Here is a 26,683-nt window from a genome sequence, read left to right as displayed (position 1 = left end):
GCTCCTAACCACTCTGCCTGCCTGCTTAATTGCCCCTAACCACTCTGCCTCCCTGCCTGATCGCCCCTAACTGCTTGCCTGCCTGCCTGATCACCCCTAACTGCTCACCTGCCTGCTTGATCGCCCCTAACCACTCTGCCTACCTGCCTGATCGCGCCTAACCACTCTGCCTGCCTGATCACCCCTAACTGCTCACCTGCCTGCCTAATCACCCCTAACCACTCTGCCTGCCTGCCTGATCACCCCTAACCACTCGCCTGCCTGCCTGATCACCCCTAACCACCTCTGCCTCGGCCCCCGCCACAGCGGCTTCATCTGGAAGGACGTCCAGAATGACATCCGGAAGGTCGTTCAGCTGTCCGGTCTAATTAGCATATTATACTTTTATTATTATAGATAGTATTACAAATATCTCCCCTTTTCCCCCTCTTTACCCCCTCTCCCAGCCCCTACCCAACCCCCAGGTCTTCACTACCCTATTGCCTGTGTCCATGGGCTATGCATATAAGTTCTTTGGTTTATCTCTTCTCATCCTTCTAACCCCACATTGAGGTATGTCAGTCTGTTCCATGCCTCCATGCTTTGGGTCTTATTTTGTTGGTCAATTCATTCTGTTCATTAGATTCCACAAATAAGTGAGATCATGTTATATTTGTCTTCCTCAGATTGGCTAATTTCACTTAGCATAATAGTCTCCAGGTCCTTCCATGCTGTCCCAAAGGGTAAGATATCCCTCTTTTTCACAGCTGCATAGTATTCCATTGTGTAAATGTCCCACAACATTTTTATCCATTTATCTACTGAAGGCCCTGTATCTTTTAATCTAATGGGTCCTCAAATTCCTGTGCCCATCACCACTAGAAGAGCTGTGGAATACTCTCATAATTCCTAGTAAGAAAAATGCTTTACCCTATGCCCATTCACCCCAGAAAGTGAACAAAAGAGGGGTCAGGAAGAAGACTGAGTAGAGGAGAAAAGCTGTTACAAAGGAGACAATGACTACTACATGGGAAAGGCATTGATCTGAAACTGAAATTACACTTCAAATTATTATTTCCTTTCTTCCTACCCTGTTTTCTTACCATCCTTCTCTTACCTCCCACTCTACTCCAGCTCTCTCCATCCATGCCTCTCCCCAAGCCAGGGAAAGAGCAACTTCATCCAGGTGGAAAATAAAGAAAAGAGGAACCGAAAGGATCCAAAAGGACACCGATCCAATGACTCTTGTGCCCAGTAAGCCTAGGATCCTGCCACCTCCTCCCATGCCAATAACTCAAACAATGGGACAAAACCTCCCACAGGTGGTGGTACTGACTAGGCCAGGGCCAAGGTTGGCATTGCTTTGTAGCTCTGTATTCCACCCCGTAGCCCTAACCCAAGGCAGCAGGATCCTGAAAAAAGTGCAGAGCTCACATCCAAATGGCTCTTCACCTGAGGGGTAATGAATGGGAGTGGTTTGCCAAGGGTGGAGGGGAGGACGCAAGGGGAGCAAGGCAGACACAGCTGGAAGAGGGGGCAGAGTGTTGATATAAGCTGTGTGTGAACCAAGGAGTAGTCACTCTCCCACCCACAGAACATGCACCCGTGCCCCTGGAGCGGGGCGGGATCTCCCGCTGAGGATGACTGTTTACCAAGGCCTGAGGCTCCAGGTCTCCTTGAGGGAAACAGGGCTGCTGCTTTTTTTTTTTTTTTTTTTTTTTTTTGTATGTTTCCAGCTTTGCATTTTTAAAACACTGCAGTTGGCAGTTGAATAAGCCTGGAGGGTTTTCACAGCAATTATCCACAACAGTTAGGTGGTGTCTATTAATTGAGAATGGTTACTTTATTTTCCCCCTTGAAAAGAAAACAATATGCCACTGTTTAAATACCAAAAGGGGCTTCACTGCTTGCTCCTAGAAGAGGTTCTTGAGGTTCAAATTCCTCAGAAGGGCCCTATCTGACTGTATTCAATGGCTTGAGTCGTGCCAACTGTGGTTGGGCCAGAGCCCCTTGATCAAGTTGCAAGGAATGTGCCCTCTTGAAGAGCTCGTCTCGCTCCTCCTATAGACCTAAAAGGCAAGTCTGTATCTGTGCACATCTCAGGGCAAGGGACACAGTGCCACCCCCGACCTCCAACCCTCAATCCCTCAGCAATGAGACCCAGACAAGGGCTCTCATTTGCCCTCAGCTTGGTGAAAGTCTGGTCACAGCAGAGTCCCTCCCAGGCCTCGCACAAGGACTTACCTTACTCTGCTTCCTGTCCAGGTAGAACTGGTGCTGGCTAATAGCCATAGCCCAAATGGACTTGATTAATGCTGGGCACGCGTACCACGTGTGCACCGCAATGCCACTGTGCCCAAACGTCCTCCTCGTCACAGAAGCCCTGGGAAAGCAAGAATCAGAAGGGGCAACACGTTTATGACAAAGAACTCCACTGATGGGTCCTAAATGTCTTATTGAGAACCCACTGGGTCCTAAATGTCCTGCTGCAAAGGTGACAGATGAGCATGCCCTGGTGTATGCTTTGGGAAACCGGTACCAAAGGCCTTACTTTTATTTTATTTTATGAATAAAGAGTGTATCTAATGTATACAACAAGATGATCTGATACACATCCCACAGTGAAATGATCACTGCAGTCGAGCTAATGAACATACCATATTCTCACATAGTTCCTATTTGCTATGTGATGAGAACACCTAAAATCCACTCTTGGCAAATTTCCAAGATTACACAATACAGTATTAGTAACCATAGTCACCATGCTGTCCATTACATCCCTAGCCTTATTCATCCTACATAATTGCAACTTAGTACCTTTGACCAAAATCTCATTTTCCCATCTCCCCATCTCTCCTGGAAACCACAGTTCTGCTTTCTACTTCTATGAACTTCATGTCTTTAGATTCTACTTATACGTGAGAGCATGTAGTTCTTCTGTGTCTAGTTGATTTCACTTAGCATAATGTCCTTCAGGTTCACCCATATTATTACAAACAGCAAGACTGCCTCCCTTTTTTTAAGGCTGGATAATATTCCACTGTGTAAAAACACCACAATTCCTTTATCCATTCATCTATCAACAGACACTTAAGTTCTTTCCATTTCTTAGCTTTTGTGAATAATGCTAATCTTTTGATTCACTGGCTCCTTTGGGTTCAGAATGGGGCCACGCCTCTGCCTTATTTGAGATAAGATGGGTCTCCTTTCTGGTCTTCAGCTCCTGGTATTGAACCAAGACAAACTTCAGAGACAGGAAAGCCTTCGACAATGTCCTTTATTAAGCAGGCAATGCTGCCTATGGTGAAGGATGAGCAAATTCTGGTCTGATCACCACAGGCCACAGCCTGTGGGAGGTCCTAAGGGAATCAGGGCTTATATTACTTTAATTCAATGTTCCTTGAAAGAGCTGGTCATTAATTTGAAATACATTCATGGGGAAGACAGGGCCGTAGAAAATCAGGAGAGGAAAGGTAGAAAGATATGAGCCCTGCCAACCCCTTCAATACCCTGCCTCCGCAGGTACATATACGGGGAAGACATGAAGTATATATACGCATGGAAATCAGACTTTAAAAATGAAAGTAGAAATACAGGTCCCAACATAACTCACCTTATCAGCAGCATGGGGGGAGGGGGGGTATACCGACCATGTTCCTCAGTGAAGTGTATTTTATGGTAGGCAGATTATTACAAAAGTGTTTGCATGCAAGTGTGTTTGTGTGTGTGTGTGTGGGGGGGGGGGGGCAAGATGATGGGACAGTGGGTGGGGTCTGTGGTATCTGATGTGTATATGTCCGAAGAAAATGTGTGGTCTCAAGATTAAGATATCTAATTTGGAGAAAACTTGGGGTAGTCAGGACCTATGAATAACTTTTTTTTTTCATAGCACATTTTTCCTTGAAGAAAATTTAGAGCTGCTCCAGTCACCTTCCCTTGGGGGCTACAGCTTTAACACTAGGTCTTCTTCAGACCCATTTCCAAGGAGAAATTCAGATCTGGGGTTAGTTGGTGATGCTGATTCCAGGCAAGATGTTTTTCCCTTTTGTTAAAAAGGGAGAGTTAAGAGAAAACACCAGGGCATGAAAGGCAGTTGAAGATAAATTTATCTATAAACTTAAAAAGAAATTGTGGTCTATAAACGTATAAATCTAAGAAGAAATTATAAATTTAAAAAGAAACCCGTGATCTGAACACCTATTTTGGCTTCCATAGCAATGGCCACTCCTGGGAGTAAATACTTTTTTCTTTCCTGGAAAAGCTGAGTTAGAAAGGAAAAGAAAGTTGCTATATATTTTAGTGAAAGCAATGAGAGTTGTACTAGGCTGATCTTTTTCAGATAAGGTGAGAGAGGAAGAGTTAAGAGGCCTTCTGGTCTGGGTGGTTCCAAACTAGCCACAGAGCATCTGAATCAGACCCTCTGAGAGTTTTCCTCCTGCTTCATTATTAATGTATCTCTTCCCTGCATCTTTCCCTTCAGGCTCTTCCCACCCCACCCACTTTTCTGTCCTGCCTAAACCTTAGAAAGGGACTGTTTTCCGGGCAGAGAACAGCAGATACAATGGTGGGGGAATCAGGACAGCGGTGCAGGAGATAAACCCCACAGCACTTCTGTGACCCCACCCGCGCCCATCACCTCCGGAATAAGCCTGTGCTCTGAGTGAATCCCTTGTTCCCCCAAATGCCCCATGGATGACATCTTCGTATCTTCACAACAAGATTCTCTCCTGCATTTCCATCCGATTGCTTTGGTTCTGACTCACTTCCTGGTTTGGGGGTGGGTGGGGGTGGGGGTCATCCCTATGGATGTCCGGTCAGATTTGTCCTCTCTGCTCCAAACAAACAAGGCCCCAGCAGCAGGATGATCCATTGAATTTAAAGAGCACCAAGAGGCCCTGAAGAGCCCTTCCAGGCCTCTCCTGCCTTCCCTGCCCCTCCCTGTGGCCTCGGGGCCGAGAGAGGCTCTTTTCCTCCGGGGACAAGACCTGGCTCTGTGCACAAGCTGCCTGAGCCCCTCACTTTCTCTCCTCTCTCTGTCCACCTGACAGACATCTGTCCTCCTGAGGGCCCACCTCAAGCTTTACATCCTGGTCACCCTCTGAGGTTCTGCTCAGATGGGTCCTTCCTGATCAGCCTGGCTCCTGGTGACCTCGAGCATTTATGCTTTTTCCATCTGCCGCTTGGTACTGCTACCTTGTGTAGTATAGCAGGAAGGTGTGTGAGCGTTGGAGTCAGACTCCTGGGTTCAAAACCTGCCTCTACCACTTACTAACTATTTGTAACCTAGAGCAAGCTGCTCCGTTTCTCCGTGCCTCAGTTTCCCAGATGTAGAGGAGGAACACTATGGTGCCTGTTTCCTGGAGTTACAGGGAGGGCCGGATGAGATTAATGGGAATGAGTGTTGAGAAATGTGCTTGCACATGGTGAACACTCAATAAATACCACGCTTCTTCTTCTGCCTGTCTCTCCAAGTGTGCCAAAAGTTTTCTAAGGGCCGTGGACCCTGTCTTGGTACCCAAATAGAGAAGCTACACAACTAATATGACACTGATAACCTTCATTTCATAGGCTAACAGCTCACATAATAGTAACATGTGAGGTTTGGACCCTTTCCTATACCCTTAGGCCTTGGGGGATGGAATTTAGTATTGTATCACAGACAGGGCAATAGACTCAGAGAAAAAAACACACATACACACACACCCATGCACAGCATGCAAGGATTTGTCCAAGGTGCCTGAGTTAGCAGGATGCCCAACAGAGCACAGGCATAAAGAGTGTCTAGTCCTATGCATGGCCCCTTAAACTACTCTTCCTTAGCTTTACTCTGTCCAGCATCTCCTTTCTGCATCAGACCCACGGTGGCAACATGCATTTCATTCCTTTCACGTAAGTTCCCCCTCCTTCCACACTCCTAAGACAGGTCTGGTCAGTTCACCTGGACAGATAATCGCGTTCCATCCTGGCTGTGCCATCATTTCCAGCATCTCCCCCTCTCCCACTCTCTGCCGGCACAAGCGGATTCCTGCTCTGCAGAGCTGCGTCTCTGGACTGTAAGACCCTGAGAAATGCCAGACAAGTTGTTCTTCTGCTCAATGCTACCGCCTTCACCTGGCTGCGAAAACAAGACTCTCTGAAATGTTCTCCGTTTGCTTCTCTAGCGACCGTGGGGCATGAGTAAGCTCTTGCCCTACCTGAAGGGCTGTTTCGCACAGATTATGCAACCTGGCAAGCAGCACGTCAGCCTCACTGGTTATCACGGGCCGCAGGACCCAGAGGGTGCACAAGCCTCAGACCCTGACCTGCGCCCTCTCTGCCTGTGGCCTCAGCCCTGCGGGAGGCACAGCAGCTTTTTCAGAGGCTCAGAGGCCACGTGGGAGCGAGCTGGTGCGAGATCCTCATTCCCAGGCCAGGGCTGGGGGATGGATGGCACCGAAAACCCACATCTGCCCTTCTGCAGAGCCTGGTCTTCCCGTCTTCCCAGGACTGCCTCCGGGCTGTAAATCCATTTTTTGGACTTACCAAAGTGATTTACTCAGAGGTGGCAGGCTTGCTTTTTGGAAATTTTGCAGCTGCTTCTGGGCTGCCTTTACCTCCAGGACTGCGGCAGACAAAGAGGAGAAGCCGCGAGTGCCTGCTGCCCCCACCTTCCACGCAGGGCCTGCGGCAGGGCAAACCAGGGTCCTAGTGTTTGTCATCTGCCTTAGCACAGCTTTTACGCTAGTGCCGCCTGGGGCACGATGTGAGGGGCAGAGGAAAGGAACTGCGTCTTCCACATCCAGCCCAAGGCCGACACCCTCACACCACAGCTCCTGGAATCCAACAGTTTGGCGCCACTGCTTCCCGTGCAGGTCACCCTGGGTGCGGACTGTCCTACCCGGCACACCCTCAGAAGCTCTGACAAGCCATCCTTCAGATTCTCCTCCCGCAAAACTTCCTAAAAAGACTCAGCCTGCTGCCCAGTTTAATTTGGTGTTGGTTACGAAGAGCTAGGAAATCTTCCCTAAAATGCCCGGCTTAGAAAGACAGCTCCACAGGCATGAGCGCCAACACGTGCAGGAAATGAGGTGAGCGCAGAATGGCTACTACACATACACATACACACACACACACACACACACACACACACACAAACACACACACACACACACACACACACACACACACCACACACACTTGAACCCACTGCACTTATCGACATACATAGCACAAAACAAAGCTTTACTGTCTGATTTCAACTGTTCTCCACGATCACCCATCCTCCCCTGCCAAAATGCACAGCGAGGATGGCAGCACAAAAACAGGATCATTCGTGCTGGTGGGCCTTGCCCTCCCAGACGTAAGGATTTTCCTAGCTTACCTGCGTGGGTCATGAACTTCCACGGAAAACTTCTTTTCTCTGAAATACAGGTTTTCCAACTGCCTCCACTGGAATATCTGGACAGAAAGCAATGCAGTTTAAGTTCAGAAGCGCTTGGTTCACGCGGCCACAGTCCTCCCTTTGCTGCTGAACTTCTGCAGCTGGCAGTTTCCTTATCAAAGCAGAGACTGTACAGTTGTTTTCGCCTCCTCCGCCTCTTGCTTCACACATACACACACACACACACACACACACACACACACACACACACACACACACGCTCTCCGGTTCAAAACCTGGCGACGTGGGTGTGGATTTTCCTGCAGGTTCCTGAACGAGAACAAAACAAGTTCTTTTCAAGTCTTTGCCGGCTGCTCTGCCTTTGTTGAGTTCTCCAAGACAGTTCCCAGCTCCACAGAAGTTTCCCTCCAAGGCGAGGGGCGGGGAGAGCAGAGCGGAGGCAGGCTGGAGGCTGGAGGGACGGAGGAGCAGCACCGAGCGCTGGGAAGGAAGCAGTAGCCATCTGCGGGAGGGCTGCCTGAGGCTTCCTCCCTCCAGTGCTGAAATGGGAAGGCGCTCAAATTCCCAGCCTCCCATCGGGACTCTACTTCCTGCCCACTAATGTGTAAGAGCTCGGACTCACCCTGGTGACGAGGCAGCGCAGGAAGCCTCCAGAGGAGGGCGGGGGCCGCCTTGACCTTATTCTGGGCCAGGCAGCTCAAGATAACAATGTGCTCCTGTCAAGCCCATACTTCTTTCTGCAGCACAAAGAAACCAAGGGTCCTGCAGCTGCCAGGACACAGCAGCCACCAGGGGGTGCGCAGGGAGGGGGAGCAGGGGAATGGAGGCAGTTCTGAAAAAAATGGGCAGTAAAAAGAGCTCCCCCTCAGGCCCTGGTGGGCATTTTTCCTTCCAAGAGAGCACCCCTTAACTAAGAAGCTGACTGCAATTACTGGGAATAATTAAGGCTGCAGCACTGCTGGGTGGCTGAGGGGTGGGGGTGGGTGGCGGGGGGGCAGGGGGGTTGCTTTTTATAAGATGAAAAAGAAAGTTACTTAACCCTCTGGGAAATGTCCAAAGAGGTTGGAGTCATGCACACATTACTAGTATTTATATTTATATCTGATGCATACCGCATCCCTTCTATACTAGTAGTCTTAGAACTGAAGCTTGTTTTGCTCAAAGGAGGGTAAAGCAGGAATCCTCCCAGCTCCTCCCAGGGGCATATGCTTTTCAGGGTGTCATCCTAGACCCAGACTCCTGTCTGGGGCTCCTGACCCTCTCTGACTTGCTCACAGTTTCTTCTTAAAGGAATGAATAATAAAAACGATTTCTAGGATCTTTTACCCTTTGAGACAGCAGGGATGGACCTGCAAATTATTATGCAAAGTGAAATAAGCAAATCAGAGAAAGACAAATATCACATGATCTCACTTGTTTGGGGAATCTAATGAACAAAATGAATTGACCAACAAAATAAGACCCAAAGCATGGAGGCATGGAACAGACTGATCTTGGTGTTGGGGAAGGGGGTGAGAAGAGATAAACCAAAGAACTCATATACCTATATGCATGGCACATGGACACAGACAATAGGGTGGTGAAGGCCTGGGGGTGGGTGGGTAGGGGCTGGGCAGAGGAGGATTGGGGGGGGGGGGGGTGGAATAGGAGACATCGGCAATACTGTCAATAATAAATATATATAAATATTTTAAAAATTTACAAAACAAACAAAAGCGGCTTCTAGAAGGGCTGCATTCATTTCTCTTCAGAACCTGCTGGGCAGAACTTGATGATTGTTCCATGTGCCAAGGAGGACGACCTCACTCTCCTGTATTAGAGCCACCTCCGTGGTCCACAGCTCTTACAGTACATGTCACTGTGAAGCCAAGGGGAGCTATACTTTCCTTCTCCTTTAGGGGTGGTTCCAAGTGGGTGCAGAGACGTTTCAAGGAAAGCAAGGGACCCAAAGCCCTGCACTGGCTCCGACAGCGTGTGTGGGGCACAGATGAAATGCCGCCCGCGCAGAGCCTGGAGGGTTCAGATGACAGGGCTGAGCCTCAGGCTCCTTGCTGATGCCCTTACACGAAAACCCTCACAGCTTCTCTCCGACCCCCGCTTGTCAGACACTTATAGACAGTCCACTTGAACTTAGCACAGCCAGAAAAGCAGCAGAACCATCGGATCGCTGACACTGACCGCATATAACCCAGCAGAGCACACGGTCCAAAGTGCAGCACACACAGGCTCTGGAGTCTGACAGCATCTGTGTGAGTCCAGGCTCTCCTACATCCAAATTGTTTGCTCTTAGGCAAGTGACAACACTTTTTTTAGCCTCAGTTTCCCCATCTGTGAAATGGCATTAATGGCCCCTTCTAGGTACAGCTCATTGGCACAAAGTACTCAATGAACTTGGATCTTATCATGATTCCTAATTGTTCTGACTTCTCCCAAATCCTGGGGCATAAAAAAGAATAACTCCGAATCAAACTTATTCTTTTCTTAACTTCCTTTTTTTTTAAAGCTGGAAATATTTTATTACATTCATAGTTCAGTATTCCTCCTCCTATGCCTTGGCCACTCACAGATGGTGTAGTTTTTTCTGTGTTCAATGGGTTTCTTTCTGTATGTTTCCAAACTGCTCTCATCTCCTGGTTAGCGGACATCAAAGAGACCAACGCTAGGCTCAAACCCAATTTCTATCAAGCTCTCACAATGGGGTTTAAGAAAATACAATTTGATTATTTGCATGCTGGGAATCTCTAAGGAAGTGTACAGAATGATTCCCCGCCCCCTCTCTCTTCCCTTTCTTTTGAAGAAAAGGGTGGATGGGAGATGGCTGGTCTCTGAGGGGCACCCTCAGACCTGTGCTGCCTCCACCATGGCCAGAACCACCGCTATCAGCCTGCGGACCTCGGTCCCTGTGCTCAGAAGGGCCCATTTGGTTTACTGCTCTGCTGTCACATGTTGAAATTCTCTGTAAGTTTGGATCAAGGGCTCTGTATTTTCATTTTGTGCCCAGCCTACAAACTACGTCCCTGGTCCCCATCATTGGTCCTGGCTGGCTCTGGTGTCACAGATACTGCCCTGGGGTAGGCAGCATGTGGGGTAAGGTGCCCACCCAGAGTCTGCTGTCCCCGCTCCATCAGGAGGAAAGAAAGCAAACCTGGTGTGAGGTTGCCTGCAAACACCTCTCTTGGGCCTTTTATTTGGACTCCCCCGAGTTGGTGAAGAACCCCAGCCAATACTCAGAGTGGCTGGGCCCTGGAAGCTCCTCCCACCCCAACTCCTTGCAAAATAGAACAAGCTGGGCTTTCCCTTGAAGTGCTCCCCATGTAGTTGGTGTGGAGAGCCGAGCCCCTGCCAACGGCCCAACCAAACCACCTGGCTCTGCTGTGGGCCCTCGATCCGCCCCCACTGCTGCCTCCCGGACTCCTGTCCTGGGCACTGCACCCTGGCTGCCTGGCTCTGGCCTCTCCCAGGATGTCTGCGGACATTTTCTAACAGGAGGCAGAACCATGGCTTTCCCTCATGTCTGCTCTAAGCAGGGGTTCAAAACAATTTTTTAAAATTTTTTTTTGCAAAAGAAATACTAGAAAGAGAGGTGGAAGTGAGGTGACTGAATGGACAGTTTTTCAAGACAGGATTGCGCTGGGACATGAGCAGAATCCCAGGAATCAGAGGAGATGCCCCTGTGGGTACACTGGCCTGACCCTTTCCCTCACTTAGGGAGGATGTGGGGCTGGGCAGCAGGGAGACGAAGGCAGCAGGATGCAGCTGTGCCCGAGGGGCTGGCCACCAGATGGTCACTCCTTGCTGTAAATGCACTGTCTCCTCATGGAGCACAGCTCAGAGGCCCTGCCTGCTAAACCCTCCACGGAGGCTGGCAGGGTAAAAACAAGGAGCAAATAGAGACACTTGGCCTTGCCTCCCTTTATAAACAGGCCAGGCTGGGCCCCAGAGGTGCTGGTTTGGGGCAGCTCCTGATCATCTGTGTCACTTTAGGAGAGCCTTCCTGGCTCCCTGCAGCTTCTCAGTCACCAGGTAAAGATGCCCATGTGCTTTGTGACTCCAAATGAAGGCCCATCAGACATACACACAATGATCATGATGACTGTGCTAGTTCCCTTAGGATTTGGTATAACCACTGTGGCCAATTATGCCCAAGGAACTAATTAGAAGCTCAAATACCTGGGTCTATTAATAATCAAAGGATTTATTAATTAATACTATCAAATCAAGGCCATTCTAATAAACTTCAACGGGGCATGTTTAATAGGTCTGTAAACACCCCTTCTTTGATCTTTTAGCATCCCCGAGAAGAGCGAGTGGGAAACTTGCTTCTTGAGGAAAGTGAGGCCCGGAGAAACCGCTTAAGGCCACACAGCAAGCCAGTGAAGGAACCAGAAACAGGAGTCAAGGGCACATGTCCATTACTCTAACCTCTAATATGCTCCTTTCCACACAGGCCCACTAATTAGTGGGAAGAGCTCTTAGTCACTAATGGCTGGTTCACTTTATGAGTGGAATGATTTTTACGAATAAGCAACAGTGTGACTATAAGTAGGAAATATAAAAATCAAATCTTTTTAGTCCTATACAGCAAATGTTCTTCCCTTCTGGATGACATGATTTCCTTCTCTTCTTAGAGACCTGGATTGCTTTGGTAGTCTACTCAGGGATGCCTTAGCTTTCAATCAAGGAATAACAGCAACATTCATGATGATAAGGAACAGCCTTAATAATTGCTTGTCCTGGTTCGAGTGTAGAGAAACTACTCGGAGGTGTTTCCATGGAGATTAGATGGCGTCTGTCACCGCCTTTGGGACCAGGGCTGGTATTGGATGTGGAGTTGTAATTTCTGACCCAAACTCGTACTTGCAAGGGATCACAGATCTTCCACTTCCCCTTTTTGGGACTCAATGTCCTTAAGTCTAAAATAGGAGATGGGAAACGTTCAACCAGGAAGAGCAAAGAAACCTGGCGAATAAACACCACCTTCCAGCCGTGAGTGTGAAGGGTGCATGTAAACACTTCATGGGCAGGACTGGTCACTGGTCCTATTAGCTGGGCTGCTGGATTCCCACATCCTGTGCACGGCTGGCGGTCGGGGCAGGAAAGGGCTAATGCTCCCTCCCACCACCACCAGGGACAGAGAAGGGGCCTTGACTCCATGAGACTTCCTCCCAGCAAGTGTTTACTGAGTGCCGGGACAGCACGTGGGTGGCGGGTGAGCTCGCAGAATGAGGCGGAAATAAAGTCTTGAGAGCAAGCTCACTCTGGTGGCTCTGATTCTTGACTGGGCTTCAGGGAGTCTTGTCTTCCTCCTGTCCCTGAGGCTGAATCATCAAGCCTCTTAATGACCTCTCTCTGAGTAACTTCCTGCTTCTCCCAGAGGGACCGTTGCACAGAATGCCAGCAACCATCTGGTCCAGCTGCCTCCTTCCGCAGATTAAGAAAGCCCAAGGGAGAGAAGTTAAAGGACCAGCACAGGTTAAATTAGGAACTGATGCTGGGACCCACTCTTGTGACTTCTGTCCTGGGCTTCTTCTAACACACCAGGAAGACCTGACGATGAGCGAGGACAAAGCTGTTTCAAGCCAATGATTAAGTAAATGATCACTTCTTCAAAGGCCCTTAGCAGTCTGCATGATGCCAAGTGCTTTCCGAACACCAGCCACGAATTGTCTTCTAAGAAGAATTAGACTCATGGCCAGGAATAGTCTCCGGGGCCGGAAGGAAACATATATACTAGAAAATGTACTTCTTTATGTCACTTCTGCTCTGTTCACTTTCTAGAAGGGCTGTCACTCACTAATCTCTGGGTATATTTAATCCTTTGTAAGCCATAAGCGTCTATAGACGCAAGCAGTGGACCTTCCCCACAAACACGCGTGTCTATAGCCACAAGCCTCAAATACCAACTCTGGTCGCCCAATTTTAAAATCAGACTCGCTAGGGACATCTCTGGGTTTGTAAAGAAAATTATGGTAACTTAAATTCGTAAATATCCCAGCGCATATGGAAGAAATGGGGATGGTTTCCATTTTGGATGCATGGCAGTTCACTGGTTAAGCCTTCAGTAAATAAAATGAGTTGCCACACACCCTGAGGACTACAGGACAAAAGAAGGAGTGGATGGAGTTTAGTTAAAATGGAGGTGCACCACAAAGAAAGCCAGGCCTGTGCTCAGAAAACATGACGAGGCTCTGCTGTTCCAGGAGAACCCATTCTAGGGAACAACAGGAGCACATATGTGTTTTTAGTGGCTCAACACCATACCTCAGAGGTTTTGTATCAGTTACATAGGCATGCACTATATTTTACTTTATGCTTAAAGAAGAAGCTAGGCCCTGGGGTTTTAGGGAATATCTAATGCCCCATATCCTTTCCAACCACTCAACTAGTGGTGTCTACTTTGTATGGGCCTATGCTAGTAGGAAAAGGAAGGACATGATGCCTAATGCATACTTATATTGTAAGGAGATCACAATCTAAATCTGGTTGGGAGGAGGCAACATCCACAAAGCAGACAGTATTCATGATACATGGTAACTTCAAGTCATCTTAGTTAATTGAAAAACACACAAAGAAATGAAAATATTCTGTGCTCATGGACTGGAAGAATTAACATTCTTAAAATTCCAATGTTTCCTAAAGCAATCTACAGCTTCAATGCAATCCCTATCAAAATCTCAAGAGCATTTTCACAGAAATAGAACAAAAAAAATACTAAATTTATACGAAACCACCAAAGAACCCAAATAGCCAAAGGAACCCTGAGGAAAAAAACAAAACCAGAGGTATCATACCCCCCCTCCCAACTTCAAACTATGCTACAAAACTATAATAATCAAAACAGTGTGGTATTGATTGACAGATAAATAGACACACAGACCAATGGAATAGAATTAAGAGCCCAGAAATAAACCCATACATATAGGGACAAATAATTTATGACAAAGGAGCTAAGAACATCAGTGATATTTTTGTGGATTTGACTCCAATGGCAAGGAAGCAAAAACAAAAACAAACTACATCAAACTAAAAAGCATCTGTACCATCAACAAAACAAAAAGGCAACATACCAAATGGGAGAAAATATTTGCAAATCATATATCCAATAAGAGGTAACATCCAAAATATATCAAGAACTCATACAACTCAACAACAACAAAACAAACAGCCTGATTAAAAAATGGGCAGAGGACCTGAACAGATATTTTCCCAAAGAAGACATACATATAGCCAACAGGCTCCTTAAAATATGTTCAACATCACTAATTACTAGAAAAATGCAAGTCAAAATCACAATGAGATATCACCTCCTACCTGTTAGGATGGCTATTATCAAAAAGACAAGAAATGAGGGTTGGGAGGATGTGGAGAAAATGGAAACCTGTGCACTGTTGGTGGGAATATAAATTGGTGTCACTAATATGAAAAACAATATGAAGATTCCTCAAAAAATTAAACTAGAACAACCATATGATCCAGTTATTCCACTTCTAGGTATTTACCTAAAAAATACAAAAACACTAATATGAAAAGAAAATATACACCCCTATGTTCATTGTAGTATTATTTACAATGGTCAAGATATAGAAACAACCTAAGTGTCCAATGACGGATGAATGAGTAAAGAAGATGCGGTATGTACACATAACCAGGAATACTACTCAGCTATAAAAAAGATGAAATCTTGCCATTTGAGACAACATGGGTGGATCTTGAGGATATTATACTAAGTAAAATAAGTCCGATGGAGAGACAAATAGCGTATGATTTTACTCACATGTGGGATAAAAAACAAAACAAACTCATAGAGGTACCTGGTAGACAACAGATGGGTGATTATCAGAGGAGGGCGAGGGGAGGCGGGTGAGATGGGTAAAATGGGTCACATGTATGGTGATGGATGGAAGCTAGACCCTTGGTGGTAAGCATGCTACAGTGTATACAGATGCCAATTTACAATGTTGTACACCTGAAACTTATAAGTACAATGTTATAAGCCAATGCGACCTCATTTTCAAAAAGACAAAAATCATCTATAGCTTTAAAAATCCATAGTTGATGCACCCCCTTATGTCCCATGTGTTTGTCTCAGATAATCAATATTCATCCATCACTTATTCTCCGTGGTTTCCGTTCATCACTTTTTGGGGTGAGAATGCTGGCTTGGAAGTCAAGAGGCCTCAGTGACACTCCTGACATGGTAAGTCCCTCTGCATCTCAGCTTCCTTTTCTGTGAAGGGAGGGGTGTGCGTGTGTGGGCATTCCTACATCCTGTAGGCAGGTGGAGGTCAGCACTGTAAATCTCCAATGTCACACTGCTCCTCTTTGGACTTAAAAGATCGAGTAGCTTGTCTTAGAACATTTCCTACTTATGGGAGACAGTACAGACTAGTACTGATTAAAAGCATGGTTTTCAAAGCCACACTGTCTACCACTTACTGGTTGTGTATTGTTAGTAATATAATTTGTGTCTTAGTCTTCCCATCTTCGAAATACTACTCCTAATAACAAGTTTTATTTTCACAGGTCTGTTAATAAATTAATACTGGTACATGTAAAGTGGGTAAAAAGGTAGACAGTATATTTACTCATTTGCACTTTGCAGGCGAATTACCTGTGAACACAGTTGGCCTGTGCTGGAGGGCCTGATTTGGTTCCCAGTATCGCCCATTCCATGCAATGCTGAGCCATATTACAACAGGTACTTTCTCCTCAGAGTGAAGGCGTCGGCAGCCAATATGTTTATTTTTTATTATTGAGTTAGTGGTCAATAGGTTCTAGCTACTATTATGTTCTTTCCCCTCCATCATTTACATGCCAGCATTATTCTTAATGAAAAAAATTAAGTTCTGAATACTTTGAACATGTGTCAGCCCAAAGTACAAGTTTGTGTAATTTTCTTTAAAAGATAGCTAATATGGTGCCATGGGCATTTAACAAATGTTTTCTGTTAATTGGATTTATTACAATGCAAGCACGAGCCAAACCCAGGTTAGCATTCCAGCTGAACTGGTGTTGAAGGAACTGTCTTTGGGCTTCTTGGTCCATTCGCATCCAGCCAGGTCCTGGGTCCGCTGCAATTCTGGGCTGAGCCAGCACTGACCATTTTCCTTCTATACCTTCTAATCGCAACACCTTCACCCTGAGGAGAAAGTACTTATTGTAATACGGCTCAGTATTACATGGAATGGGCTCTACTGGGAACCAAATCAGGCTCTCCAACACGGGCCAACTATGTTCACAGGTAATTTGCTTACAAAGTGCAAATGAGTATGCCCTCCTTACCTGCACCGAAAGAGGGGCAGGGAGCGGTGTGTGTGTGTGTGGGGGGGGGGCCTCCTGGCATCTGTTGTATTCTGAGAGGGACACAGCCCCAGCAAAGAAAACAATGGCTACTTTTCCCCACAGCCAGACCTAATGGGATCAAGATGTCCCTCTTGCGGGCTGCCTCCTCCTCACTGTCGGAGGACATAAGGTCTAAACTGATTTGGTTAATTCAGTGACAGACACCCAGAGCGCCAGGCCTTGACCCTTTCATGAATGGTCTCTTTTTAACCCGTCAAAAACCTTTCAGCTTTGGCTTGATGAATCATTACTTATAGAAGAAAAAGAGCAAGAGGGTCAACAACTCCTTCACAGGCCTGGAGAGAAACAGGCCTTTTTATTTCTCCCGATTGGACTCCATTTCCTTGTCTTTTTCTCCTGGGAGGGCTTCTCCCCATATATGATTTTATTCTGTGTACTTTGGCTCTCCTTGCAGAAAGACATGCCATAAAGCTTTGGCAAATGTAAAAGGTTTAAAGAGAAGCTGAAAGTATTTTTCCTTTCTCATCCTCGGCCTACTCATGTCGTTTCTACTCTCCTCAGAGTGGCCGCCGGGGCTTATAGGAGGGTTAGTGCTCACAGGGAGAAGCCGGGAGTGAGCTCCACCTTGGGGTCTGTCTAGCTTTGGGCTTTCCAGCAACGAAATGAGGCCTGGTCCATGTGGCCAGGTGTGTGGCTTACCCTCTCTGTGCTCCAGGCTTTCCTTGAAAAACCCTCCAAGGCCAACTACACCTGCTGTGACTTGTGCCAATGGGAGGCTTCAAAGAAGGAGTTAGTCTGAGGCATATCTGCCACATCCGAACGATGACGGGCCATTTCACCTGAATGGCAAACACTTCCCTCCTTTCGGCTATGGTAAGGCTTTTTGTTTTGACCACTTTAGAGGGCAGACTTTGGGGAAGCATATGTTTTCTTTTTTGAGGGGGAAGTATGTTTTCTCTTTTTTGGGGGGGGCCGGGGAGGGGAGTGTTAGCAATTGTCAGTCCTCTCATGCCTGGCAGCTCTGTCCAGAAGTGTGGAGTCACAGTAAGCCCCTGATTTCCCAGGGCTCCACGGAAGACAGGGGTAGAATGGAGAAGAGGCTGGCAGCCGGCTCTATGTAGAAACAAAGGTTATCATATACGCATGACTAAAACCTGCATAATCAAGCTAAGGAAAAAAAAAAAAGATGAAATGCCAATACTCTACCCTAATGATATTCGTGTGAAACAAAGCTAAAAGAAACGAGTAAGCCACAAGGCTCCCTGTGAGTAATTATTTAAGAGTAGCTCGTGTACACTTTAAAACAGCCAGTGCTTCGAGAGTTGGCCCAACCTGCGGGGGAGGGGAGGGGAGGGCTTGCAGGCGTGGTTCTGTGGGTACCCAGAGGAGGGGACTGCCTGCTGCCACAGACCTCAGGTACTGCTCTGCCTCTGGCTGCAAAGCCTCTCGGGGAGCGCGGAGGCCGAGTGGGCACCGGGCCAGGGCTGGCAGCTTGCTTTTCAAGTCAGGCCGTGCCAAGAACACCTGTGGTCTTGCTGGCTGTTCTGTGGCGATGGCTGTAGCCAGCAGAGGGGAGCCCGAGCCTGCCCCACCTCAGCCCTGACTTTCTTCTGGAGGGTCCCACCCTGTGCTGGCTGGAGTGCCGGAGAGGCCACCTCTGCAGCTGGGGCCCTGGTTGAATTTGGCGATTTCTCTCTCAGGATCCTCTTGCTGGAGCAACTGTGTATCTGCCCCACCATTTTTCCTTCCCAGGAAGAGAGACGTGGGCATGTTTTTTAGAGGTGAGAGTTTTAACTCCAGAACCTGTTCCCAGGAGGGCTGATCCTGGTTAAGCTCTGCCTCATTCCTGTTTCCCTGGAGGAATTCCGTCGTGGGCAGGGCAACTCGGGAGCTGTGACTCTGAGGAAGGCCGTGAGGGCAGAGGAGGCCGGGGCGCCTCCTACTCCCCAGGCTGCCCTAAACCACTTTCTTTTCACCACAGTTGTCCCTAACCCCCTACTTCCCAGCCCCAATCCGTGCTAGTTCTCCCAGATATTCACATACGTCCTCTGCCAAAGCAATCATCATCCCGTGTTGCAATTCTCTATTTTATTCAAATGCCTTCTCTGCCAGACTTGGTACCTTGAAGGTATTCTCCTGGCACCTGGCCCAATACCTGGGGCATGTTAAGCACTCAATAATTATTTGCTGAGTGAATGAATGAGTGAAGAGCTTTATGAGGTAGGTATTACCACAACAGAAGTTCAGAGACGTTAAGTCACTTTCTTAAAGTCACACAGATGATAAATGGTGAGAGCTGATATCTGAACCCTTCTCTGTTTGCTGGAAATTCAGGCAACTCCCATGATATGAGGAGCCATCAGTGGTTAAACCTAGGCATTTTGTTAAAAATACATTTCTAGCCCTAGCCGGTGTGGCTCAGTGGATAGAGCATTGGCCCTTGGACTGAAGGGTCCCGGGTTCCATTCCAGTGAAGGGCACGTATCTCAGTTACAGGATCAATCCCTGGCCCTGGTCGGGGTGTATGCTGGAAGCAACCAATTGAAGTGTCTCTGTCACATTGATGTTTCTCCCCTCTCCCCTTCCTTCCACTCTCTCTAAAAATCAATGGAGAAATGTCCTTGGGTGAGGATTGACACCAACAAACAAACAAAAACGTTTCTAAACTGCAAGGCAAGTAGCAAGAGGGCAGCTGCCGTGAGTGTCAGCTCAAGAGCCCCAGCCCGAACTGCAGCCCTTCCTCCTCCTGGTGGCTCTGTCTGAACCACACTGGATTGCTTAGTGAATGGGGGAAGTCTAGTCTGGAGTCTTGGGGCTTCTGGGCTCAAGCTGGAATCCCAGCCCTGACCTGGAGTGGCTCCTCACCACCCATTCACCTGGAGACAGCCTCAGTGCCCTCTTGGTGGGCTGGTCCCACCTGCAGGGCTGGTCCCACCTGTAGGGATGACACTGAGCCCCACGGCCTGTTCACACTGACTCCTTCCTGGTTGTGTCGGGCTTTGGTGTTACACAAGTTCACACTTCCAGGAAGGTCAGTTCAGCCTGGGTTTCCCCTTTGAATCATGCAGATTTTTTTTAAAGCTCACAGATCTTGCTAAGTATCACACAGGTCAGCAGAAACAAGCCAAGATCTTCCAAGACAAGCGAAGGCTGCCGGGTTCAACAAGCAGCGATTCCCAGCCTAATGTTTCCCGCTTCTAAGAAAGACAAGGCGGCCAGATTAAGCAGAGCTGCTCAGCGGTCTCCGGACTCTAGAAATTCGTTCTCAATGTCATTGCTATTAGTTCTTTGGGTCCATTTGGTTTAAGAGACAAAAAAGAAAATTGAGGAACAGTCCAGATGGACTGGTAGGGAACTCTGTATATACTTTTCATTTTCTCATCAACAATCCCAGCTTAAAGAAGCCCTCATGCTTCCCTCCTGCCTTCCCCTCCCTTGCAATGTCTCACTCTCAAACCCTTCCTTATAGGGGCTTTATCCGTTATCCATTCCAATTGGGCCATTACACACACATAAGGAGATGTCCTCAGTATCAGTGGTGGGTCACAATAAGCTACTGGATATTCTGCCCTGACTGCTTTTATTCACTTAACAACTATTTATCGAGTATCTACCACATGTCAGGCACTAGACTAGGCAGTGGGCATACAACAGTGGAATAAAAATAGATAAAAATTTTTATATGTTTTTGTGAGGGGAGAGGTAGGCAAATACGTAAGAAAACTCTTCAGGAAGAAGGTCAGAGGGTAAGAGGTTCCAAGGACAAACACAGCGGAGGCCAGGAGGGGGCTGTCCCTGTAAATAAGGTATTTGGAAAAGGTTGCACGGAAATGACAGCTGAGTCACTAGCAGAAGACAACTGGGGGGCAAAGCCACGCAGCTGTGTGAGGAAATACAGCGGGTGCAAAGACCCAAGGCACTGCACGTGCTGGGTCACTGCAGAAAATGCTGAAGTAAACATCAGAGCACAGCGGGATAGTACCCAGCCATAAAAAAGAAGGAAGTTCTGATTCATGCTATAACATGGGGGGATCATTGAAAACATCATGTTAAGTGAAACAAGCCAGATACGAAAGGCCACAGATTATGTTTTCATTTATATGAAACTAGAGGCCTGTTGCACGAAGATTCGTGCAATAGGCCTTCCTTCCCCTGGCTGCTGGCACCAGTTTTCCTCTGGCACCCGGGACCCAGGCCTTTGCTCTGGCTGGAGCCTTTAGTGTTCGCTCCTGCCAGAGCCTTCAGTCTTCTCCGCTCCAGCTGGAGTGCCACTACTGTAGCTCCCTCCGCCCCCGCCCTCCCCCTCATAGCAGGCGTCCTGCCACATATGCAAATTAGCCCACCATCTTTGTTGGGTTAATTTGCATACTCACACCTGACTGGCTCGTGGGTGTCGTGGAGGTATGGTCAATTTGCATATTTCTCTTTTATTAGTGTAGATGTCTGAAACAGGTAAGTCCAGAGAGACAGAAAAGTGGGTCTGTGGGTGCCTCGGGCTTGGGGAGACACAGGAAGTGACCAGGAGCTTTCTTGTGGCCTTTAACTGTTCAGACTGGTAAATCCTAGCCTGGATAAATCATGAATCAGTTCAAACTCAGTAAAATGAATTACCGTATTTTCCAGCGTATAAGACGACTTTTTAACCCAGGAAAATCTTCTATACGCCCACTCGTCTTATACGCCGGAAAATACGTACTTACAAGGAGCCGGCAGTCCTGGACAAAACCCCCGATTCCCCTGTGAAGCCTCTTCTTCCCAAGAAGCCTCCTCCCATATATACCGCCCGACTTGTCTGAGATCCTCCCACCAGGCCCTGCTCCCCGATCCCCAGGGGGGTCTCTGCAGATGAGCCTGAAGGCTCTGGGCCCTCATGGCCAACGCAGCTCAGGGGGCTCCTCCCCTCTGCGACATGACCCTGCAGTCTTTCACAGGGGCAGCTGGTGAGCATTCTAGAGTAGTCAATCATAGAAACAGAAAATAGAATGTGGTTGCCAGGGGCTGGGGGAGGGGAAATGAGGAGTTGTTTAGAGGGACAGTTTAAATTTCGCAAGATGAAAAAGTCCAGGAGGTTGTCTGCACAACAATGTGAATACACTTAATACTACTAAACTGGACACAAAGATGGTTCTGACAGCAAGTTTTATATTATGTGTATTTTAAACCTTATGGTTTAGATGACTTTAAAAGCCCTCCTCCTCAATGGGGGTATAAAGTGTTCAGGAAGATAGAAATTGAGGGAAAGGGGGCAAATGCCCTCTGCAAAGCTAGTGAGAGGGTAAATTCGGGCCTCCTGGAGCACCTGACCAGCAGCTGCCGATGCTGGGGACAGCTAAGGCTGCTGCCTGACTCCCGCTTACTCATCGAGCTGGCGTCAGATGCACTGAAGGGGGAGCCTACTTGAGAGAGGGGAGACTGTAACTTTAAAGCGAGCTTGGAGCTTTCTGGCTCTTATATAGGACTGGACACGCTAATTTCTTAATACAATTTGTCTTGCTACTTAAAAGTGTGTCGTGCTACTGGGAGTGGTCTGAAAAGTCACGGTTCTGACTGCATTTTTATCTAGGGAGAACACATTTTAAAGAAGGGTGTGAGATCCAAGCATTTTGCCTTTTGAGTCCCAGATGGTCAGTGTTCTTGTCAGACTAGCAAAGTCTTCGGCGTTTAAGCCAGAGAAACTGACTATGTTCCTAAGTTACTTGGCTCATGGTTCTTTTTGGAGTGGGTGGGGCCATTTGATGCTGAGGTCTAGGATCCAACAACACTGGTTTTGATTTGCTTCTTCAAATCACATCCAAGGCCAGTGGGGCTCCCTGATTGGTGGGGCTCCCTGAGTGGTGGGGCTCCCTGAGTGGTGGGACTCTGGGGCCGCCAGTGATTTAGAAGCCAGTGAGCTCAGGGGGCTGCTGGCCTGTCCGCTGGGCGTTATTTGCATATTAGAAATATCAAATGTGTTTGACCCCGACAGTCCTCACAATCAACGTGTGGGTGTGTACCGTGGCCTTTTCAGCGTTGTTACATGTGCCTGCTCATGCAGGGAGGCGGAGTCTGAGGCCAGGCACTGCTGTGGGAAGTGGGTGAGCCCTGGGCGACCTCACCCCCCACAAAAGGGACACTGTGTCTGTCTGGGGAAGGGAGAAAAACGACTTTTGGTCATTGAGTCAAATCTAGCTCGGGCTTTGGATGAACTGGAGAACAAAGATAGACCTACTTGGAAATTGGCGTTTTTTCTTGCTACCACTTTCTTCTGGGAACATGCTGATTTTATTCTTCCTTTTATTCACTAGTCCTTCCTGGTGGACAACGAGCTTGGCCCTCACTGCATTCCTCTGACTGGTTTCTATTCTCCAGATCCTCTCAGCCTCGACTCCTGGTCATCTCTCTCACCCGCCTCGCTGATGAGGACAAGGCCTGGGAGCGACGCGCCTTGGAGAAGTGGAGCTAGAACTGAGCTCTCCTGACTGCCCGGGCAGGTATCTTGCCACTGCGATGAATAGGAGCCTGAGGTGGGGGCAGGAACGTGGCACCCAAAGGGCTACGCCAGAACCTGCAGCGTGACAGCCTGACACCAGCACGGCCCCTGTGGGGGCAGCTTCGACGGGAATACAAGAACAATGCACGCTGGTGCCCTTGGAAGTGTGGCTTACGCAGCACCAGGTTGCGAAGTGGCCTCCACAGGAGCCTGTGGGAACGGAGGGACCCTCGGTTCCCAGGTCCAATGACCATGAAAAAAAAATTTAATCTTCTTAACAAAGAGGCGTTGTTTGCTCTTCGCGGCGATTCACCTCTCCGTTCAGGGTAAAGAGACTGTAATGGTATTTGCTCTGTCAAGGGCAACAGCACTTTAATCTTGGGAACAGGAAACTCGTTGAAATGTAAGCGTGTTCAAGATGAAGACAATTAGACTGTTTCTTGTGTCTTAGAGCCTCCATTTCACAGACATAAAAAGAGAGGCACAGGAGAGGTTAAATACGTTGTTTACCACGACGTTTTGGCATACACGGGAAGTGAGTTAATAGCATCAGAATTCCTCCTAGGTTGAGACTCTGAGATTTACTCTGGGCCTTTGAGTGGATATGGAGGTGTAACTGCTCTAGGGAAGCCTCTGATGTTAGCACAGACTAAAATATCTTCCAACAGTTAAACAACAGAGTAAAACCACAGAGGAAGTTCCCAGTTTCCTGTCGCTAGAGAGTGGTCCTCACTCTATGGCCTGTATCTGCATCACCTCCAGGGCTCATGAGAACACAGCCTGCCTCCGAGTTCCTGAGTCCATGAGTCTCTGGTGGGGATTCGGGGTTTTTAATTCTAACGTGTTGCCAGGCGGTGTAGATGCCATGGTCCAAGGGCCGCGCTTTCAGAACCATTGCTGGAAAAAGGTGCTGTGCTGACCTGCCTCTCCATTCAGGACTGAAGGAGTCCTTCTCTTTCCAGGAAGTGGCACCTTGCCCAAGGTCACGACCTTTCCCCATATGGTCCCCTACATCTAATGATTGCCTGATGCTGAGCACAAGGCTTGGTTCCCAGCCTCACGACAGTGGCTCTGAGGGTCGTTCCAAATTCAGAGTCTCACCCAAGATTTCATCACAGCTCAGCTTCTCTCTCTGCAGAGTCCTGCTTCCTTCCCTCTCCTCACTGGTGTTAGGTTCAGAGCACTGCCCAATGAGCTTCCTGGGTGCGAATCCAGCTCAGCCTCTGCTTCCCAGGGAGCCTGGCATGCTATACTCTCAGAAGAACCTTTTTTTTCAAATATTTTTTTATTGATTTTTAGAGAGAGAGGAAGGAGGAGGGATAGAGAGCTAGAAACATCAATGAGAGAGAAACTTCATCCATGGGCTGCCTCCTGCACACCCCCTGTTGGGGATCAAACCCAGAGCAGGACCTGGCACACGACAGGCACCTGGTCATTCTCGTATGGGACCATTTTACTGGAGAAAGTTTCTTATTAACACCCTCTACTGAAGTTCTAAAGCTTCAGCTCAGTAATGTCAAGTGACTGCAATTCTTGCATGGAAGGGGAGGTGGGGGTCTTAGTTCAGAAAGAGAGAATTCAGCTATGCCTATTATTGGAGAAGAGCATGTCTAATATTGATGCTTTGGTAAGGGCATGTCAATTTTCTTAGAATACGATTGCTTTTTTTTTTTTTTGTTCTTTATTGGAGAGATATTTTAGATGGAAGACTCTCTATGTCCCCCACCCGCACCCCATTATTCCTTTGGCAGGCTGATCTTAGCTGTGAGGCAGTACCTCCTAGGTGACCCATGGCCAGGGCCTGTCACTCACAGGCACTGAACCCTTCCAGGTCCCTCAGCAGAATGAGATCTGAAGGACTGATAGGGAACAACCAGTGAGGCCCTTTGATCCAACCCTGAGAAAGAGCAAGGGCAGCTAAACGTTAAAAATGCTAAAGGCATTAAGTGGAGTTTTTCCTCTCTGGGGTTCATAGTATGTGCTTTCCAAGGGGGATACAGATAATGGGGTGAGGAAGGCACCCCACCCAGGGCCAGCCAAGGTGGAGGACTCAGCAACCCCCAAATAAGCCAAGTGCATCCACACAGAAGCCGAAAACTAAGTCAGCAGTGCGCTTAATGGAGTGCTTAGTATGCTGAATAATTTAGCAGGCGAACTCTGCTGGGAGTCGATTCACAGTTAATGGAATATTTCCTGTAAATATTGTTTTCTCTTCCTGTCTCATCATCTCAGACAGTTCAAAAATCTTTACTAACCTGGGGGTGACAGTAATGCATCAATTCCCTGAGCTAATACTCCTGCCTCCTAAATACTCTTAGGACCCAGAGGAGGCCACACGGGCTTCTTGGGCATGGCAGCAGACCATTTAGTCTCGTTCCTTCTCCTAATGCCTCAGAGGGGACTCCACCATGCTCCTAATTGTGCATCTAAGTGTACATAAAAGCGCCCCTAATTGCACATCAAATAAATTAGTAAATGCTGGCTGCTGAATGCAACAAGGACCAGCACTGCCATTCCTCTCCAGTGGAGACAGCTCATTAAATATGGGCTGGTGAGTGGCTGCAGCCCTAAGTGATGCTTGCAGATACGGAACATTCCCTCTAGGAGGCTTTGTGGAGTCACATGTTTCACACTATTTGTTCTTTAATGCTGACAGCCTCAGACACAGCCTGCAGGAGGGGGCCTTTATTCCAACTCTCTTGGCGCCCCGTTCAAAAAGCATTTCTGTCATAATTTATAATGGTTTCTGAGGATTCAATGGCGGGTCTGTTGGAAAAGTGCCAACTACAAGGACATGACAGGATGCAGCTCAGTTTGGAACTTGTGGGAAGTTGAGTATTAAATGTGGGAGAGGCTAACCTCCCAACACCTTTGGTCCTGGTGGTGCAAAGAAGGGGCAGATCATCCCAAAGGTGAGAGCTTTCGAAGTTTTTTAGGGCTCTGACCTAAGGAATGCAGGTCCACTTTATCTATCTCTGCCCCATGTGACCCCGGTTCTGTAAGAATTAATATACAATGCCTCTTCAACATACATCACAAACTTTTCATTCAAATGCTCTTAAGGAAGAAAAAGGGAAAAGTCCTGCTTGTACAGGCACCACTGCCTAAAAGCGATGGGCACCAATTCAAGGCATGTCACTGTGGCCTCTCTGCACACCTGGCATTCCCCTTCTCCCTTCCCTTCCCTTCCCTTCCCTTCCCTTCCCTTTCCTTCCCTTCCCTTCCCTTCCCTTCCCTTCCCTTCCCTTCCCTTCCCTTCCCTTCCCTTCCCTTGCCTTCCCTTCCCTTCCCTTCCCTTTCCTCCCCTCCCCTCCCCTCCCCTCCCCTCCCCTCCCCTCCCCTCCCCTCCCCTCCCCTCCCCTTTTTTTCTTTCTGGCTTGGGTCTCTTTGCTTGGCTGTAAATGCAAACACTTCTAGTGCCTAAATGCCAATATGACACTTTCATTATTCCCTGAAGCCAACAGTACTGTAACGTGTGAAATAAAGGACACCCTTACCCAGCATTCCAATTCTACACACATGCACAGGTTGAAATGGAAATTGGCAGCTAG

At 47.9% G+C, this 26,683-nt stretch overlaps 1 protein-coding gene across 4 annotated transcripts in view; it reads right to left on the bottom strand.

Annotated features, from left to right (window-relative positions):
* FRMD4A (FERM domain containing 4A) overlaps positions 1-26,683 on the bottom strand; it is a 341,454-nt gene that overhangs the window by 73,791 nt on the left and 240,980 nt on the right. For 3 of the 4 annotated variants that reach the window (XM_079778679.1, XM_079778678.1, XM_079778680.1), the window contains exons 12-13: positions 7,340-7,416; positions 2,224-2,362 (exon numbers count right to left, since the gene is read on the bottom strand). In XM_079778679.1, the coding sequence (XP_079634805.1) occupies positions 2,224-2,362; positions 7,340-7,416 (216 nt within the window). Of the gene's footprint in view, positions 1-2,223; positions 2,363-7,339; positions 7,417-7,635; positions 7,873-26,683 lie in introns of those variants that run through there. The other variant, XM_079778681.1, reaches the window with a different exon arrangement.

The sequence above is a fragment of the Cnephaeus nilssonii genome, assembly GCF_951640355.1.
Source record: "Cnephaeus nilssonii genome assembly, chromosome: 1".
NCBI classification, from domain to species: Eukaryota; Metazoa; Chordata; class Mammalia; order Chiroptera; family Vespertilionidae; genus Cnephaeus; species Cnephaeus nilssonii.
Note: the sequence above shows the minus strand (reverse complement) of the source record. Positions and strands in the feature narration are given on the sequence as shown.